The sequence below is a fragment of the Neomonachus schauinslandi genome, chromosome 10 (assembly GCF_002201575.2).
Source record: "Neomonachus schauinslandi chromosome 10, ASM220157v2, whole genome shotgun sequence".
NCBI lineage: Eukaryota > Metazoa > Chordata > Mammalia > Carnivora > Phocidae > Neomonachus > Neomonachus schauinslandi.
In genome coordinates, this window is record NC_058412.1 from 99,227,713 (window position 1) to 99,248,428 (window position 20,716).

At 39.1% G+C, this 20,716-nt stretch overlaps 1 protein-coding gene across 1 annotated transcript in view; it reads right to left on the reverse strand.

The window, feature by feature from the left end:
• Positions 1-456: 456 nt before the first annotated feature.
• Positions 457-20,716, reverse strand: part of NDUFAF5 (NADH:ubiquinone oxidoreductase complex assembly factor 5) — a 28,516-nt gene continuing 8,256 nt past the window's right edge. Inside the window, exons 5-11 of the mRNA XM_021700665.1 lie at positions 20,252-20,355; positions 18,643-18,682; positions 15,726-15,923; positions 10,214-10,274; positions 1,805-1,888; positions 1,372-1,454; positions 457-1,201 (exon numbers count right to left, since the gene is read on the reverse strand). Coding sequence (XP_021556340.1) covers positions 1,109-1,201; positions 1,372-1,454; positions 1,805-1,888; positions 10,214-10,274; positions 15,726-15,923; positions 18,643-18,682; positions 20,252-20,355 — 663 coding nt within the window. The 3' untranslated portion in view covers positions 457-1,108. The remainder of the gene's footprint in view (positions 1,202-1,371; positions 1,455-1,804; positions 1,889-10,213; positions 10,275-15,725; positions 15,924-18,642; positions 18,683-20,251; positions 20,356-20,716) is intronic.

Consider the following 20,716-nt stretch of genomic DNA (forward strand, 5'->3'; position numbering starts at 1 on the left):
GAGCTGGACTGCTTCCAAATGATTTTGATCACTACTACATGACAATGGGACAGTGGACCTGGATTAGAATAAGAGTGCCAAAGGCCTGAAATGACAAAGGAAAGTCAAACAACAAAGCACTTTTCATCACTGTGCAGATACTTTCACAGGGGATTTTTCCTCTGTAATTCTTTAAAACGTTCTCTCCTTACCTAAAGTAGCATGGGGTATAAAACCCTGGGATCCTACCCAGATCACGAAGGTAAAAAAGAAATGAATGAATTCAGATGCTTTAAAAAAAAAAAAAAAAGGTGAGGAAAGAGTCAATTTAAAGATCCACACTCTTTTTTTTTTTAAAGATTTTTATTTATTTATTTGACAGAGAGAGACACAGCGAGAGAGGGAACACAAGCAGGGGGAGTGGGAGAGGGAGAAGCAGGCTTCCCGCGGAGCGGGGAGCCTGATGCAGGGCTTGATCCCAGGGCCCTGGGATCATGACCTGAGCCAAAGGCAGACGCTTAACGATTGAGCCACCCAGGCGCCCCAAGATCCACACTTTTCTAAAGTATAAAACTATGTAATAGCTCTGGAGAGACAAGCCTATACTGTCTTCACAACAAAAATGACAGTGTGACATAATTTTAGCTTGAGTATCTTAGACTAGTCATTATAAAAACTGTTTTTATTCCAAATGATCCGGAACTCTAGAGAATCTACCAACTTGTCCTTCCTCTCATCTCCACTGTTTTCACCCTCTCACGGCAGTAAAAGATCAGAAGGAGAAAATGGTACAAAACGTCAGCGTGGGCCATGTTTTCCCATCAAGTCAGGCATTTATAAATGTGAACATATTTGTGGATTTTTCACTGAAATATCTTCCTGCTTTGGGGCTGAATCTGTAAATAAGACATTCGAATCACCAGATAACAGTATCCATATGAAAACAGAAACTACCTAAAACCGAAAGGGTTACTAAATGTAGATGTAGGATTAGGTTATTCTAATTACTACAAGTCTGATAGTACATTGCTTATAGATTGCTTCTTGCTTCAAAATGTAATAATTTTAGATGTGAAAGTTATCCATCTCTGATGAAAATTCTGGACTACATTAACATTGAATAAAGTATTTATTGTGACTTTTTCCCCTTTGACATAAGATTGTTTATTTTTCCCAGCTCTCCAAATGACACAGTTGCTGAACCTCTTTCAGCTGGTCTTGCCTGAAAATAATGAAAGATTAAAGATATTAGAAATAGATAAATATACAGCTCTACATGAAATCCCTTAACGCCATCATGTATTTTTTTTAAAAAAAACCCACCCTATGTAAATAAAAAGTAAATGAAAACATGAACCCACTAGGAAAAATGATTTGTCTTAATAATATTACCTGTGAATCATGGTATTTCCATCCTATCATGTAATAGATCTGATATGTGGCAGGTACTGAACCATCCTCATTTCTGTACATTTCTATAAAGACAAATAATGGTTACAATCTGAAAAAAATGGAAGTAGGAAGAAAAACATCTGCTCAATAAAAGTCATGTCCTCCAAAGAGAAATGGATATTGGGATACTCGGAGGACTTTGAGAATGCCTCACATGAAAAATCCTCAACGCTGAGAAGGTGACAGAAATACAGTTAAGGGCTGTTTGGAAAAAGGATACAGAACTACAGGATCTGTGTTCTGAAAGGAAGGACAAAAATCTGATGATGCCTTAACGGGAAAGGAAAAAGTACTGGCAACGTTAAGGGATAAACACGGTAGGGCGCGCATTCCTCAGTGAGGCGCGGGTGGAAAAGACAGCCAGCTCGCTTACCTCTGTACACCGCCGCGGCCGCTAGCATCGTGTCTCGGTGCAGCAGGGCTTTTCTATTCCAAGCACAGTTACTCTCACCCATACCTAAAAATACACTACAGGCAATTTTAGATAATACCGCCAATAGCTGAGCTGCTCAAAGCACAAATTTAACCTCTTCACATCCAACAATGTACCCCTCCCCATTCTCTAATAGGTTGTAGCTAGGCTTCTTAGTGACTCTAAGGCAAAAACTACTTGAAGCTTCTGGATATTAAGACCAGAGAAGTCAAATTTCAGGAGGCAAGTCCCATAAGCATGCCTTACTTGCCAACAGTGGTCTAAAGCAGGCCAGCTGGGCAAAAGCAAGGCAACTGACCCTCCAGGTGAGTCATGAGGAGGTGGCAAGTACCTTTCCAAGGATGCCACATTTTACGCCCCTTTTAGATGCTCTTCAGAGGACAGGGCACTGCTACAATGCCTCACTCCTTCTAAGCCATAAATGTCTGATCGTGAAACTTGGGAGAGGGCTCTGAGACTCATTAGACAGTACCAAAACTACGATGCATTTTCAGATTTTACAGTATATTACTAATCCCAGATTAGGAAAAAATTATGTGCATTCTTTACAGGGGCACTTTTCTTTGTTTTAAATTTTAGACTTCTGGGGCACCTGGGTGGCTCAGTTGGTTAAGCATCTGACTCTTGATCTCAGCTCAGGTCTTGATCTCAGGGTTGTGAGCTGTTGAGTTCAAGCCCAGCTTGGAGCCTACATACATACATATATAAAATTTAGACTTTTTTTTTATTATTATGTTATGTTAATCACCATACATTACATCATTAGTTTTTGATGTAGTCTTCCATGATTCATTGTTTGCGTTTAACACCCAGTGCTCCATGCAGAACGTGCCCTCTTTAATACCCATCACCAGGCTAACCCATCCCCCCACCCCCCTCCCCTCTAGAACCCTGTTTGTTTCTCAGAGTCCATCGTCTCTCATGGTTCGTCTCCCCCTCCGATTTCCCCCCTTCATTCTTCCCCTCCTGCTATCTTTTTTCTTTTTAACATACAATGTATTATTTGTTTCAGAGGTACAGATCTGTGATTCAACAGTCTTTCACAATTTACAGCGCTCACCATAGTACATACCCTCCCCAATGTCCATTACCCAGCCACCCCATCCCTCCCACCCCCCACCACTCCAGCAACCCTGTTTGTTTTCCTCATATCAGTGAGGTCATATGATGCATGTCTTTCTCTGATTGACTTACTTCGCTCAGCATAATACCCTCCAGTTCCATCCACGTCGTTGCAAATGGCAAGATTTCATTCCTTTTGATGGCTGCATAATATTCCATTGTGTATATATACCACATCTTTATCCATTCATCTGTCGATGGACATCTTGGCTCTTTCCACAGCTTGGCTATTGTGGACATTGCTGCTATAAACATCGGGGTGCATGTACCCCTCTGGATCCTAACATTTGTATCTTTGGGGTAAATACCAAGTAGTGCAATTGCTGGATTGTATGGTAGCTCTATTTTCAACTTTTTGAGAAACCTCCATACTGTTTTCCAGAGTGGCTGCACCAGCTTGCATTCCCACCAACACTAGGATGTTGGCATCCCCGCCTACATCTGTTGTTTCCTGACTTGTTAATTTTAGCCATTCTGACTGGTGTGAGGTGGTATCTCATTGAGGTTTTGATTTGGATTTCCCTGATGCCGAGCGATATTGAGCACTTTTTCATGTGTCTGTTGGCCATTTGGATGTCTTCTTTGGAAAAATGTCTGTTCATGTCTTCTGCCCATTTCTTGATTGGATCATTTGTTCTTTGGGTGTTGAGTTTAATAAGTTCTTTATAGATTTTGGATACTAGCCCTTTATCTGATATGTCATTTGCAAATATCTTCTCCCATTCTATCGGTTGTCTTTTGGTTTTGTTAACTGTTTCTTTTGCTGTGCAGAAGCTTTTTATCTTGATGAAGTCCCAATAGTTCATTTTTGCCCTTGCTTCCCTTGTCTTTGGTGATGTTTCTAGGAAGAAGTTGCTGCGGCTAAGACCTCTTAGACTTTTTTTTTTTAAGATTTTATTTATTTGTCAGAGAGAGAGAGAGCACAAGCAGGGGGGAACAGCAGGCAGAGGGAGAGGGAGAAGCAGGCTCCCCACGGAGCAAGGAGCCTGATGTGGGGCTCGATCCCAGGACCCCGGGATCATGACCTAAGCCGAAGGCAGATGCTTAACTGACTGAGCCACCCAGGCATCACTAGACTTTTTTCTTCAAGTTGATACCTAAAAGCTAGGATTCATATTCTTCTACTGTTCATTAACAATTAGTGCTGTATATTTTATTTTTTATGCATATACTAAAATTCCTTTGAGGCCACATTTTAAACTAGTCCACGAAATCAAAACAAACTTCAAAAGTAAAAATCCTTTATTTATTCTCTATATACTACACCACCAAAAATCAGTTCTTACTTTTGTTTTTCTACTTTCACAAAAAAGCCCCAATAAACTTCCCAATATCAGTTGTTCTTCAGAAGTTTAAAAATAATAATCTTCCAAGTTTTCAATGGCCTTATTAAAAACAATCAACAAATCAGCTGTAGTAAAACTTTTTTCTCTTCTCCAATCCCAAAATGTTCCTACTATTCCTTAAAATAATGAATCTCTGACACTAAAAGCAATGTCCAGCATCCTATGAATACAACAGCCCCAATTCATGAAGAACAATAGATATATGAGCTAGACTGTCATGAAGAAAAAGGTGGATCTTATTCTTGCTGTCACAATGCAGCTACATGACCTTAGACCAATTGCTATGTGTCTTCTAGGTGGCCAGACCAGATGATCTCTGAAGGCTTCTAAGCTAACATTACAGACCCATTACATAATCTGATTTAAAAACATTCTCCTACATTGTATCAACCATATCAAGTGACCAGAGGTAAACTGGGAGTTGGATTGAAAGAATCTATTGTTGATGATGGCTGTGGTGCTTTCATTTCTGTTCACCTTCTCAGTGCCATGACTTATTACACCTTAGACATAGGCAATACCAGTGGAAAACAGGTTTAATTTATTTAACGTAAAGACTTAATACATGGAGGGAGGGGGGAATAATTAATACACTAGAAATTCTAAAATGCCTTTTAGAAAATTGGTATTAGATACACTAAGATTATTAGGCATAATGTTCTCTCTGATACAGAAATTCAAGAGCACTACCGCATAACACTTATAGTCAGTAACTCTGCTGCTTGACTCACAAGAGAAGCATTCCACCATACCAACCTTCCTTTCTCCTCATGGTAGCAGTGTGATGTGGCGCAGAAAGTCTAGACTTTGGGATCATAATGCCAGTTCGGATCCTTAAGTAATCTAGGGCAACGTCACTTAACTCTAATTAAATGGTTTATCATCTTCAAAATGGAATGAGAACACTTCATAATGCATCATGGTAGACCTTTACTGAAGACCACCTGGGAAACACATTTAGGAACTTCTGACCAGCTCTGGGCTTTGGGATAACAGAAAAATCCAGGAAGCAAGTGACTGTTTAAGACTCTCACAGTGTTTTTAAGGTTAAGTTCAACTGCTTGTATAAAAATCTAATCTATTATGCTTTAGAAGGAACAATACTGAGTACTGTCTTTAAAAAACAAACAAACTGAACTTACCTTAAAACTACTGTGAAAGCCTCCAAAACTTTTCATGCATTCATCAGCTGATACACAACTTGTTTTGTAAAATTAGGTCAACATTCTGGACTTTTTTTCTGTGAATTAATAACAATGGCAGCTCAAATGAGAAACACTACAACCATCAAGAAAAAAGTGTAACAATATAAAATAGCAAAAACCAATTTGAAGGCAACACCATGTTCCAGTAGGCAAAGCACACCTGGAGGTAGTCACCCAAGCTCCGCCCCCCCCTCCATTCATTCCTGGACCACTCTCCTTCCCATCTCAGCTGCCTCTGACCTTTTAAAGGCAGAGTGGTTGAGATTTCAGGATCTTGGTTAGGCTGCTACACTGGACTTAAATCCTGGCTCTATCACTTATATCACCTTGGGCAAGTTACTTGATTTCTCTCTATGCCTCAGTTTACTCACGTGTAACAAGAGAGATGAACTATATTAGCTCTAGTTTTACCTTCCTCATAGAGTATGCTTTATGAACAATGCTGGAGGATGAGCTTTTTTTTAAGATTTTTTATTTATTTATCTGAGAGAGAGAATGGGAGACAGAGAGCATGAGAGGGGGAGGATCAGAGGGAGAAGCAGACCCCCCCCGCTGAGCAGGGAGCCCAATGTCGGACTCGATCCCAGGACACTAGGATCATGACCTGAGCCGAAGGCAGTTGCTTAACCAACTGAGCCACCCAGGCGCCCCAAAGATTTTATTTATTTATTTATTTGAGCTCCCTGCTGAGCTGGGAGCCCAATGCGGGACTCGATCCCAGGACTCTGGGATCATGACCTGAGCCAAAGGCAGTCACTTAACCAACTGAGCCACCCAGACGCCCGAGGATGAGCTTTTTAACACAGTGATCTGCCAGTCTCTCCTTCACATGAAATTCTCCACCCACAGTACCAGGCTCACCTGATAAAATCTAGAGGCCCCTGGTGGACTATCCTGCATCATTTCCTATCATCTCTCCACCCCACATATTCAAGCGATACAGAATTACTGTAGAGTTTCTTAATTAGGAAAGTGAAGGCAGTGTGTATTCTCTCACATCTCCATGATTTTACACGGACCATTCCCTTGGCTTGGAAGGCAATGCCCCAAACCTGTACCACTCACTCACTCTCCTGGCAAACTCATTTTAGCTTAGGTCCTGCCTCTTCTACAAAAGCATCCTTGATACCCTAAGCAGATTTAGGGATTCTGTTTTTCCCTATACTTTCAAACACAATTATCTCATTTTACAGTTAAATGCCTATGTCTCTCTCTTTATCTCTATGTCTCTACTACAGCACAAGCTCCCTGAGATAAGGAACTATGTATTTTTTTTTTTTTAAAGATTTTATTTATTTATTTGACAGAGAAAGACACAGCGAGAGAGGGAACACAAACGGGGAGTGGGAGAGGGAGAAGCAGACTCCCTGCCGAGCAGGGAGCCCGATGCGGGACTCGATCCCGGGACTCCAGGATCATGACCTGAGCCGAAGGCAGTCGCTTAACCAACTGAGCCACCCAGGCGCCTGGAACTATGTATTTTCATCACTGGCTCAATAGTTGGCACATGGTAGATGTTCAATAAATGGTAAGTGAATGAATATAAAATCAACCATTTAATGTTTATATCTACTTCGTTAAATATCACTTTTACAAGTTATCTTTACATAATTCTTCTTAATTCTCCTAAGGATAAGAGACTCAAAGACTAAAATATATGATTTATGTAAAAGGCTTAACAGTAAAAATAAGAGAAGCACTGGCAAAGCCTCTTAAGGTAAATATTAGGCAACAGGTCCTCAAAATAGATGACCTATTTAAAACCCTTGGGGGAAGCGGGGGTTATCAACTGGATAGTGGCATGAGGCAACCTTCTGAGGGGGCTGGAAATGTTCTAATCCTTGTCTGGATAGTGATTAAAAATACAAGCAACCATACATGTAAGATTAGAGCATTTTACTATGCTAACTTCAATAAAAAAAAAAATGCACACAGATCAAGTAGGCAGTATTGGACTTTGGATTCAAATCCTAATTCCAGTTCCAGTGTGACCATGAACAAGATACCTAACTTCTCAATGTCTCTATTTGCTCATTTGTAAAATTAGGATATCAGAAAATGTCACAGAACTGCACCCAGCACAGAGTAAGTTCTATATTTTTAAATCAGTGGGTAGTAACCTTTTCCAACTGATGCATCTAATTTCTAGTCTCTTTCTTGCTTCTCTCTTGAAATGAATCATGAGCATAGCATTTATTATATAGCAGAATAAAAATAAATGCTGCATTTGAGAAATGGTTTTATCATTAGAGTCTGAATGATACATCATCGACCCACCACCATCTCTCAAGTCTTTGGATGAAGGGACTCCGTGATTGTGTCAAGGGAAGCCAAGTGTTTGGGGCAATGCTTGGGAGGGGAATGTGTGATTTATCACTGATCCCCTGTCATCTGAAGCACACACGCTATAAGCTGCCAATCCTGTATTGAATTATAATGAACGAAGAGTGACTACAGTAGTAAGTTTTCAGCTACATACCTTTCTCCTTGTAAAGCCAAAAGAAGTGCCATTCTCAGAGGAGGCTGGATGATGGGTAAAACGGACTGTTATAAATGGGCAGCCCAAAGAAGTCGGGTCAGGTAAGAGACTGCCAGAGCAGGAGTCAAGAAGGCAAGAGTTTGGCCTAATTCTTCCATTAACAGGCAAGTGTTCCCTTTGGGCCTCATATTCATCACTTGTAATACAGAGATAAATAGTTACCAGAGGACTACTGAGAGAAGCAACTGCAATAGCGTTTAAGAAAAGCTATAAATCTGTAAATAACTGCAAGCTATTTAGTCTTATAAGCCTCTTGCTTAATCATCTTCATTTTTCAGGATCCAGATTAAGGTTCCCCTAGGTAAGCACAGTTCTGGTTTCAACGAACACACCTTTAATCGCTTCAGCTTCCTTCATTCAGCAAAGCTGCCTATGCCATTTGGGTAATAAAAAGTAAAAGCTCATAATTTCTTAGGCAAGTCAAAGCTCTCCTTGGAGAAAATCACTTCTCCAGCAGCCCACTCTGTGGCAGATGTGTCTATCTGCGTACCTTACCTCTTTCAGAATTGGGAGGTAAGGGTTTGTATCCTTGTTGCTCCTCAAAGCCTCTTCCAGGCCATTTTGTCTCTAACTTGTCAAAAACAAGGTGAGACCCACACTATTTGGCCGTCATCCTCTCTCACTCCTGCTTGCTGTCAGACACAGACATCAGGCTCCCAGTCCCTCTTCTCATTCATCAGAGGATTGGCACCTGGTTCAGGTTCCATCTGTACCCCAAGTCCTGCCACCACCCTAGGTTAATAATCACCAGTGTTAATAATCACCAGTATCATGGTCTCTGAGACTTTTTAGTCTCCCCACCATTAATGATTCTCCAATACTCTGCCTCTGCCATCACATCTGTAATACGTCCAGACACGTCCTTCTTCTACTCAGTCACCGTCTATTAGGTTCCTAACGGCTCAGTATTTGGCCGTGTTCTCCTCTCACTTCATGCTCTCATTCCAGGCAATTGCTTCAAATACCACCAATTCACAAATGACTCATGATATTTTAACCAGGCAATCACCTCCTCTAAAACAACATACCCACACACCCAGCCACCTACTTGACATCTCCTCTTAAGACATCTGACAAGCACTTCAAACCCAAAATACCCACACGTGAACTCAAGAGGTGTCCCTGTCCGTACTTGGTCTTCTTCTACTGTTTTCTCTGTCAATGAAGGGGCACCGTCTATCTGGTTATGTGAACCAGAACCTCAGCAGTTATGTTTGAAATAGCTCTGTCCACTCACCCACATGTAACCCATCAGCAAGGACTGCCAAATTTACATCCTAATTATCTCTAGAATCCATTCACTTGTCTCAAATCTCCACTGCCACCACCTTAATCCAAGCCACCATCATTTCTCAATAAGCTTTACAGCAACGAGTCTCCCTACTAGCTGATCTGCCAATCCATTTTATCCAAAATGCAAATCTGATATCATGACTTCCCCCCTCTCCCTCCATTTAATGCCTCAAAGGGGCTTTAAGATACAGACAATCTCAACAGGGACTATACAGTCCCCATTTACTCACCAATTTCATTATTTAATTCTCTCCTTTTTATTCCCTGTACTCTAGCCAAAATGCCCTTTCAGTACCTGCCATGCTCTTTCTTGCCACAGAGCCTTTGCACATGCTACTCTCCCTGCGTGCCACTCACCTCCCTCCCCTCTTCACCTAGTTAACTCATCTTCATTTTTTTTAGAGCACAATCACCACTTCCTCAGACAAGACTTTCGTTGACTCTCTCCGACTAGGACTTATCCCTTTAATAAACCCCAATCCCACACTAACCCAACTACCTGCTTTCTTGTGCCTGGACCTGAGCTGCCAATTGTTGTTGGAGAAAGTCACTGATGTGCTCTACCTGCCTCAGATGCACCCTTCAAGAAAGTTCCGCCATCTTTTTAGAAGCAGTCATAGCACCATGCACCTCTACTTTGTAGCACTTACCACAATTCTAATTTAACATTTATCTTTATGGCAGCTGCATGATGTCTGCCTCGCCCATTTTATAAGCTCCATGAACACAGTCTGCTTTCTCCTCACCAATGTATCCCTAGTGCTTAGCCCCAGTACCTTCCATCGAGTCTGCTCTCAAAATATGACTCTCAAATGGAGACTAAACATTCTTTAAAGTGCGTTACCTTGTAAATCTTCCATCAATTCAAACATCCCAGGATAGTTAACTTGAATTTCATCAGTATCCTATTTAAAAAGAAAAAGGAATATTCATTTGACATTCATCATAAAAAGACCCAGATTTGAAAACGGGCCACAGAGATTACCCAGACCAATTTCTCATGGTAAACAGGAATGTTCTTTATAATAATCTTTACAGATGTCATCTGGTTTATGCTTGATATATGAAAATGTCAAATTGCAGAATATTCACTATTCTAAGAGAAATCTTCCTAAAATTACTCCATCAACCCAGTTCCAGTTCTCTCCCTGGGAACAACACAAAACAAGTCTATTTTATATCTGCAAACCATCACCCTCTTCTTCAAGTCTTTCAACTTTTCCAGGACACTGTAAGTTTTTAGACGGAGGGGTTAGTCTTCTAGACAAAATTTATAGATTTATAGATCCTTACACATCCTTACTGAGTTACTATGTACGTTGTCAGAATCAGTCTCTTAAAATGTGGCACCCAGGGGCACCTGGATGGTGCAGTCATTAAGCGTCCGAATCTTGGTTTCAGCTAAGATCGTGATCTCAGGGTAGTGAGACTGAGCCCCACGTTGGGCTCTGTGCTCAATTAGGAGTCTGTTTGGGATTCTCTCCCCCAACCTTCCCTCTCTCTAAAATCAAAAAAAAAAAAAAAAAAAGTGGCACCCAATATCAAGCCAAATAGGGTCATCTCCCAAGATGTTTCCAATCTGCTTCTAGTAATGCAGCCATACTGCACTGGCTCACCTGGGAGACAGGCACACTGCTGGCACATACAATTTATTTCTCAAATGGACTTCTGGTCCCTTCTTTCGAAGTCTGATACAAGAGTTTACGGTTGGTACAGTGGCAGGGACTGATGCTCCCCAAATATCCAGGTGCTCCTGATACTTCCCAGCCCCCAAAAGGCATTTCTTTTGGCCTACCACAGCAAAAGGAAAGGAAAGAGCAAGGTAATAAAGAACGAGTGAGGCTTTTCCAGGCCATCCCTTTGGCTGTGGTAACCTCAGAAGATGAAAGGGCCAGGTGGCACAACTATGGGATGGAGATAAGCTGCCCAACCAGCACAGGGCTGTGATGTGATAAAATTCTGTGTTAAGCACATAATCTTTACAGATGTCATCTGGTTTATGCTTGATATATGAAAATGTCAAACTGCAGAATAAATATTCACTATTCTAAGAGAAATCTTCCTAAAGATTCTTAATCTTTAGATCTCTGTAAAAAATTCCCTATATTGGGAATTAGCCCCCAAATACAGGACACATACTTTTTTTTCCCCAAGTTTGGTATCAAAATGCTGCATGTAACTAAACTTTCATCTTATTTGCATTAACCACTTTCGAAGTGTCTAGATCTTTCCGTGTTTTGTAACTTTATCTAATGTGTTCATTATTCCTCCTGATTTTGGACTTTAATGTTGAACAGAATCAAGTATAAAGCCCAAAGAACACTTATCAAAAACATCCATTCTAGAGGTGCCTGGAGAGCTCAGTCGGTTAAGTGTCTGCCTTCGGCTCAGGTCATGATCCCAGGGTCCCATCGAGTCCCACGTCAGGCTCCCTGCTCCGTAGGAAGTCTGCTTCTCCCTTTGCCCCTCGCCCCCACTCATTCTCTCTCTCAAATAAATCTTAAAAAATCCATTCTAATTCCCAGACAAATGCAAAACAAAATGACCACTATTTTTAATCTTAAAGATACAAAACAAAGTATAAGCAAGAGTTGCCATATTCTTATATTGTTGATGGGGCATATAAATTGATGCTACGTTTGGAAAGTCATCTGACCCTATCTGTCAAAATTTCAATGTACAGACTCTTTGACCCAGCAATTCTGTTGCTAGAAATTGACCTGACAGATGTGCCAAGATTATGTCAAAGAAAATACATTACAGCACTGAAATAGCAACAAAACAACAATGAAAAACCAAAAAACTAGCTGTAAATAATCTAAATGTCCATTAATAGAGAACTGATTAAAGTATATCTACTTAATGAAATACCATACAGCGGCTGTTAGGAAATGTGGTAGATATTGTAGGGAAAGATCTCCAAGATATGCTATTAACTAGGGCACCTGGGTGGCTCAGTCCATTAAACGTCTGCCTTCGGCTTAGGTCATGATCCCAGGGTCTTGGGGATCAAGCCCCGCATCAGGCTCCCTGCTCAGCAGGGAGTCTGTTTCCCCTCTCCCTCTGCTCCTCTCTGTCAAATAAATAAATAAAATCTTAAAAAAAAAAGAAAAAGGTATGCTATTAACTAAAAAAACCCCGAAGAGTGCTTATAAAAGCAACAGAGGGTATATACTGTTGCATATGTAGGTTTAAATGACATAATTGTATAGTGGTCTATGATAAAAAATTGTTTTGAAAGGATATACCCACAACAATGGTCATCTTTGGGGAGAGGGACCAGGTATCAGAAGTCAGGAGGAGGAGACTTCTTTTCACTTTAGACCTGCTCTGTTTATCTCATTCTATCTATACATTTTTTAAATTTCCTTTTTCTTAACATATGCATGACCATGTTGTTCGTATGTGCTCTTTTTAATAAGACCATCTCTGGGTAGTCAATTTCTTCTCTATATTTTTCTACCTTAGGAAACTATTTTTTAAAGAAATCATAAGATTAAAAACAATAGCCATTAAGCAATATCCTTCAAAAACAATCTTTCAATGAAACTAAAAGCACTACCTCCATCTCAATCAAAAGAATACCACAATAGCTTTGTCAAAGTCCTTATTCAAATTAAGATGGACCATATCTGCAGTTTTCTCCTAATATATTATCTGGCAACTCTATTCTAAAAGGAAATGAGCCTCATTCAGAATGCCCACCAACTCTGAAAATAATTCACTATGAAAGTCATATAAATGTAAACAGGCAAATCTTGAATTCACTTTAAAAATAAAAATCCACTGCAGTATAAAAATGATATACCTAATGTTGTATGCAACTTAAACCTGTGTAACTGATTTTATAAGCTTCTGGGATGGGATTTTTTTAGAAAATGAATTATGATACAATGTTAATACGCCACATTAGAGACAGTGTATATGTATCAAGGAACAAATTTGTATATATTTATTATTAAATCATTAATTTTTATAAACCACAAAGAAGATTCCACACCAATATTTTTGTACCTTAATGTTTGAGTTATTCAGTTCATTTTTTAAAGAATATAGAAGGTATTTCCATAATAGATTTCCCAACTAACAGAAATGTAGGATTTTACGTGCTATGTTAGGTTAAACATTTTTAGCAGAAAATTTTAAGATTTTATTTATTTATTGAGCATGCATGTGCTAGCGGGGGGGAGGGGAAGAGAGAATCTCAAGCAGACTCTGTGCTGAGCGCAGAGCCCAACGTGGGACTTGATCTCACGACCCTGAGATCCTCACCTGAGCCAAAATCAAGTCGAACACTTAGCCAACTGAGCCACCCAGGGCTCCAGCAGAAATTTTTCTAAAATGCACAGTCCACTTTACAACCATACAAAACCACAAGAAGACACACTTTTGGGGGTCCACAAAGTCAAAACTATTCTTAAAATAATACTAAGATGCTATTTGGCTTTTTCACCTCTCAGTCTCTCATGAGTACACTGAATTTTTCCTAAGTTACATGACATGTGATATTCTCATAGACAGTCTTATGACTGCAGAAGAAGGCATGAGAATTTAGCACTTTTATTATGTCATACGTTAAAGAAATTTGTAAAAATGTAAAGCAATGACATTCTTCTAATTTTTTCTTTTGGCAAATAGTTTCTTTCTTCCCCCACAAAAAACAGATGTTTTATGTTAACACATAATAGGTACACTATTGTTAGTTTTAAATGTATTAATAAATACTAAAATTCAGTTTCAATTTTTAATTTGGTTAATATTAATAGACATAACCCACATAACAAAAGCTCTCTAAGGTCCTCAATAATTTTAAGTGTGTAGCAAGGTCCTAAAAACAAAATTTTGAGAACCATGGCTCACAGGAGAGAACTAAGATTTGGGGGATTAAAGAGGAATGACAAATTGCCAATTTATCTCTACAGTTAATGTTTACGACCAAAATGTATTTGTGTTATTACTTATATAATTAAAAAACGGTGAAAAATATAGTGATCCCTCTTGTACAATTGCCTGTATTTGCCAGTGTTTGCTTTAATTACAAAGCAGCACCCTCACAAAGCAGAGCTTTCCCCTTTCCAGCTGCCAACAACTGACTGTTGTTTTGCTGACTCAGGCCATTAGCAGTTTACAAAAGACACAGCTGTGAAATCTTGAGGGTTGCTGTCATTTCCTAGCCTACTGTCTCTTCCCTTCTTGAGGCCCCTTTCCAACTTCAGAGACTCTCATGGACTATGGTCTATGCCCCGTGCTTTCTAACAAGACAAGGAAGGACGGGACAATCTTTTCTTGGTTGGTTGACTTTATGAAATATATTCACATTAAATCTCCTTAAATGGTTATTTCAATCTTAAGCCTATGATCAATGAGAAGCTTTCTTCATCAGGAAATTCCTATTTCCTCTAGAATAGAGATGTGTTTTTAACCTGAGGGGTTTGGAAAATCATAGCAAGTCTACCCAACTGACCTCTGAAGGCAGTAATAAAATCCTTTAGAGTGACTGTGCTAATGAAAGGAGCTAGAAGGGGCAACCACTGTCTGTCCAGATGACTCCCTGTTGGAAGCCTTGGATGGCAAAGTACTAGGAGTATGAGGAGGGGGAGAGAGGAAGGCAGGAGCAAATATTTATTGAGCATCTACCATGGTCCTGGCACTTCACACCCTTTATCTTAATACTAGTAGCCACCTGAGGTGAGAAACATTTGAATTTCTCTTAAAAAAATGAATGCTCAGAGACGTGAAGTAAATCTCCCAAATTCCCCTAGCTAGTAAAGGGGCAAGACAAGGAACCAAATTATACCCGCCAGACACCTTATGCCCCGTACCATCACCGTACCGTGCTGACTCCATGTTTCTTCTGAGAGCCTATAGGTCCTCTTTCCAGATCTCTCTAGCCCTAATGGTGTATAGCCCCCTTTCCTACATTTTCTACCCTTGACCATAAATGTACATACCTTCATTTCTGCCTCATACAGCACGATTTCAGTTGAGGGCTGGTGGTAGAGGTAGTGCTGAAAATGCTCCCGTACATCCTCTTTTCCCCATTATCTGAACTCTCTCATATTACATATAACTCTGGATTTAAAAATTCTAATGGAGTAGTATGTCTTGGAAAACAATCTCCTTGTTAACTGAGGTTTGGGTTTTTTGAGCTACATATTCAGGTAAGAAATACTAAAAATTTCATGTTCCTACCTTTATCAATCAAGACGTGTTTATACAAACTAAATTTAAAAAGAGAAAAACTGTGAAAACCTTTTCATAATACCATCGATACCTACAGATCTCTAATGAGAAGTTGTTTTTGAACTGTGTGATCAATGGGTTAATGAGAATTAATTAACTCTCTTGATAGTTACCACAGTCAGTGTATTAAAGCCAGCTCTCCCAAGCAGATGTCCTAAGTCATTGACAGCAGTGAAAGGAGAAATGTGTGGAGAAAATCCTCCTTCCCTTTCTGTTTCTGCTAACTGTAACGAACACCGAAGTTCATAGAGTGTGTCACCTCCAAACATTGCGCCAATAAATACTCCATCTGGTTTTAAAACGTAATGAATCTGTAATAAATACAAGACAACAAAATTAGTTAAAATTTTATACTAAAAAAAGTTAGGATAAAAAATGTTAAAAGAATAAATATATGCTGTCTAAATCAATATTTTACAATCACCATTCTTATTTTGTCAAATAATCAGAAAATTTAATAAGTAACACCTAAGGCAACCAAATGTCAGAAAGAAACTGCTGCAGCATATGTATTATTATAAAGATGGACAATAATTCATTGATAGTATTAATACCTATAAAATATGTTATATGTTTTCAACTTTTCTAATAATAGACACAAATTACTTTTATAATGAGAAAAATACTGAAAGAAAAAAATTTAAAGTGTGGTAGGTTGCAAAAATCACAAACCTCTACTGCGTCCTTGAAATGTCACCCCCATCAAACAACTCCCATTAAAAATTTGAAGTCTACTTCCCCTCTCCCTGAATCTGGGACAGCCTTGTGACCTGCTGCGGCCAAAAGAATGCAGCGCAAGTGGCAGTGTGCCAGTGTCACAGAGAAGTCTGAAATGGCCTTCCACGAGTCCCTGTGCCGCCACCATGCTGTGGACAAGCCTGAGCCAGCCCAGTGAGGGGTGAGCCACATGAGGAGCAGAATCACTCAGACACCCCAGCTAAGGCCATTCTTGAGAGGCCAGCTTCAAGACAGTCTAGAAGCAGATCACAGACACTGGCTTTGTGAGCCAAGCCAGAGCCAGAAGGATTTCCTATCTAAGGCCAACCCAAACTCCCACCCAATCCACAAAATCCTGAGCTAAGTAAACTGCTGTTTTAAACCATTAAGTTGGGGTGGCTTTTTAGCAGAAAAAGCTAATTTGTACAGAAATTATTGTGATTCACAAGATTAACCTAGTCAAACATTAGTTTCCTTGAAGGAGAAGTAACTAACTTACTTTCCAACTTTAAAACGAAAGCAATTTTTAATTGATAACTCAAGCAAAACAGTGCCTGTAATGGCTTCCAGAATCACAAATGTTTACTCACTGACTCTCTTAGAACCACCATCTGGAACTAGATTTGATGGACCATTCTAACAATAAGGAACATTACAGGAGAGGGTAGATTCTGAAGTAAACCCCAAATCATAGTAGGCTCTCTCATCAAAGTATCTATCCTAAATTTATATTTAATAAATTATGAAGCAATTACAAAACAGTATATAAGCAAACTATAAAATCTTCACTTTCTTCCCTTCTGCCCTTTTAGTGTTGCTTCCTTCCCTTGTCACCAAACTGTAATATAGCAGGGATCTAAAATTCAGTCCTCAGCTCTCTGCAGCTTCTTTCTACCTCAGAGGGGCTTATCGATTCCCATGGATTTCACAAGGATGATTTCCAGTCACTATCTTTAGCCTGGACATCTTCCCAGAACTCTAAACTCATTTTCATCTGCCTGTGCCATGGATATTTGTCTCTTGGCAAACTCACCCTCCCAACACAACCAACACACACACACTTATTCTCAAACCCACTCCCCTCTCCAATTGCCATATTTCTGTCAAGTACCATTTTCCATTCCCTTTATCTGATCATTACCATTCTTTCCCCTGCTTTTACTAAATATTCTCTCAGGCATCCAGACTCAAAACTTTAAGATGAGCTTGGACTCCTCCCTGTCTCTGATCTTCAGATCTAACCAGCCACCAAACTGTTGATTCTTCCTTTAGAGTCCCAAATACTCTCTCTTCCTGTTAACTCCTGCCACTGTCACCTAACTTCAGTTTCTCTCATGCTTGGATGATGGAAGCAGTCTCTTTAATTGAACCAAAACTTCTGGCATCAGTTTTCCAAGTAGCAAAATGAAGACATCTTACAGAGTTATTTATTTAATGCACATATAAAGCAGGGCACAGTGATTGGCAAACAGTGTGTGCTTAAGATATGGTAGTTATCCTGCCTGCCGGCCTTTTAAACATGTCACTTTCCTCTTCAAAATCCTCCACAGCAGCTCTGAATTGCATAAAGAATGAACTCTAAATTCCTTAATCTGTTACCCAAATCTTCCTAAATCTGGTCCCAAGATACTTTATCTCCCAGTACTATACTAATCTCCAAAGAGGCTTCCTCTCTGTCCCTTCATGCTTCTGAGGCTCTCATATCTCCCGCCTATCCTGTGATTCTGCCTTCCCACCCCAAATCTGACCTATTCTCTAAGGCCCTGCTAAAGTAATTCCCTGTTCTTGAAGCTCTCCTAGGCTACTCCAAGCCACTGTGATCTCCTTCCCTCTTCTGAACACAGTGCTTTTTACCTACTCTTCACCAGTTCATTGATAAATGCTACCCAACAAACATACCTCACATTCTCTAATTATAAGGCACAGGGAAGATACAAATATGAACCAATAGGTTCCTACCCACACAAAATTTATAGGCAATTAAGAAAAGGGACCCACACAGAAAATGTCTTTTATCAATGTGATGTTAATATCATTTTGTCCAAGTCATTTTGTATAACTTTTCATAAATATTTAAAACATCTCCATAATTAGATTTCTTGAATTCCTAGGCAAGGGAGTCACTCAATGTACTTAATATGCCAAAGGGCACCAAGGGTATCTGGCCCACAGAAGATAATAAATACTTGATTTGCTTTCATTTCCAACTATCAGAAGTATAAAATGGAAAATATTTGGAAGATTCTGATAAAAACAGAAATATTTAGAAGTTTCTAATAATAAAATAATACAGGCTATTAGAGAATTTCTTACCTGTTCAAGCGCTCTAGGAAGGTCATTCACCCAGTGTAAACTAGAATATTAACAACATTTTGGTTTTAGCTTAATTCATATAATTAGTATAATTATCACTCATATAAAGAAAAGCCATCAAAAAGGTATTAATTTTGAAGTCTAAAATTGCAATCAAAATTCATTGATTGTTTTCATGCAAGTTTTAAAGCAAAAAATATTCCTAGGGGAAAACCTTCCTTCTGTGACATGAGAAAATGTTACAGTACTATAAATACTATATACTATTTAGAACTTAATTTAGGAAATCTCTTGCATTTTTTTTTTTGCCTCTACTCACCCCCTACCAGTGCATGATGATATGTGATGGCAAGAATCATAGTCTCTGTAGAGTTTGGTCATACTTTCCTGACACAGGTGGCATCCTCCTATGCTGACTTCCAGGATAGCACTGAATACCCATTTCAAACCATACTGTTAAGCTCACATTTATCTTTCATGATGCTTTGTAACAATTATTAGATACTTTAGAAATTAAGAAGGTCATATCACAAGCTCTATCATACTTATGGGGAAACTGAAAGCAACAGAATTAGGTACTTGCAAACAGAAAGCAGAAAAGCTAAAACTCACATTCTAACGCCCCACCCAGGGCTCTTTCCCTTAGACCAACATTCTCTGTAATGTTTTTCATTTCATGATAGAATGTGAATAATTTTCTAAATTTGCCAAGCATACCTTAAAAAGTATGGAAGAAATTATAAACTCACTGAAGGAAACAGCTAAAGTGCAACTGTTTGGGAATGAGGCGTTCCTGGGATATAGGCCTTTCAGTGCTAACACTAGCAAAGTCTTGGGTGAACCACAGTGACTGGTCACCCTAAAAACAGCGATCAAAAGGGCTGCGCTGACATGAAGAGCATGTTGAATCTTTGAAAGAAAATCTGACTATACAACAAGATAGGGGAAATAAAGTTACACACAGACTTTTATTTTTCCCTATTAAATGCTGAGTTCTTTGAGGACGGGATCCCTGTCTGCATTCATGTTTCTATTTCCCCAAAGCATCTAGCTCAGAGCCTCGTGTATTATAATCTATTCAATAAACATTTATATGTTTGTGTAATCAATGTGCAGGGACATGGTAGGAAGCACAAATGGGAAAATATAACCTTAAGGACCATATTTCTGTGTGGGAGAAAAACTGAAGTTGAAGGAACTACTAGCTTTTCCTTACTTGCCAGACTGAGTTTATAAGAGTGCTCTAATATTTGAATGTTGGAGCCAGTATACTCTTTCCAACTCCTGCCCTCATCAATATGGATACTAAGTTATGTATACTGGGGAGGAAAACCCCTGTATCACAGATGAGCTTTAGCAAATTGAAAAAAAGTTGGGGAGAAAAAAGTTAAGGTACTATATCATATCATCTCCACTAGGGAGCATATAATTCGTAATTCTTTACCAGAGAAATCTTACAGTTTATAAACTAAGAAAACTGGTTTGTGACTTTAAAGAAGTTATTAAGAATTTACTCCATTATCTATTTTCTTTACCCAATAATATTAAAACTGTATACCATAAGTTATTTATAACATACATTCTTAAGAAGTACAAATAGATTACCAACCTTAAACTGCTAACCACCAGGTCAAATGTATTTTCTCTGAAGGGAAGGAACTCTTCATCAGCTAAAACACTAACAGTAGGAATTTCCATTTCTAAGATATTTTTCTAGTGGTTAAAAAAATAAAAGTTCAAAATACATTCAGAGAAAATCTGTTACTAATGCAATCATTGTTAAATTTAGTCAATGTTATATTTACTCGGCAGTTTCTATCCCTACCAAAAAAAAAAAAACAACCAAACAAACAAAAAAAAAACCAAAACAGAGCCACAGAGAAGCTCAAGAAGTGTTTCTTAAATGAGAACTAAGACCAGCCACAAAAACTGGCTAATGGTTTGGAAAAATATAAACAGGATACCTATCTCACACCAAAACAAATCTCAGAAAGCTGAAAGTTTCAGTGGAATAACTGAAGCCATAAAAGTACTAGACGAAATTATGGGTAAACATTTTTATACTCTTAGATGG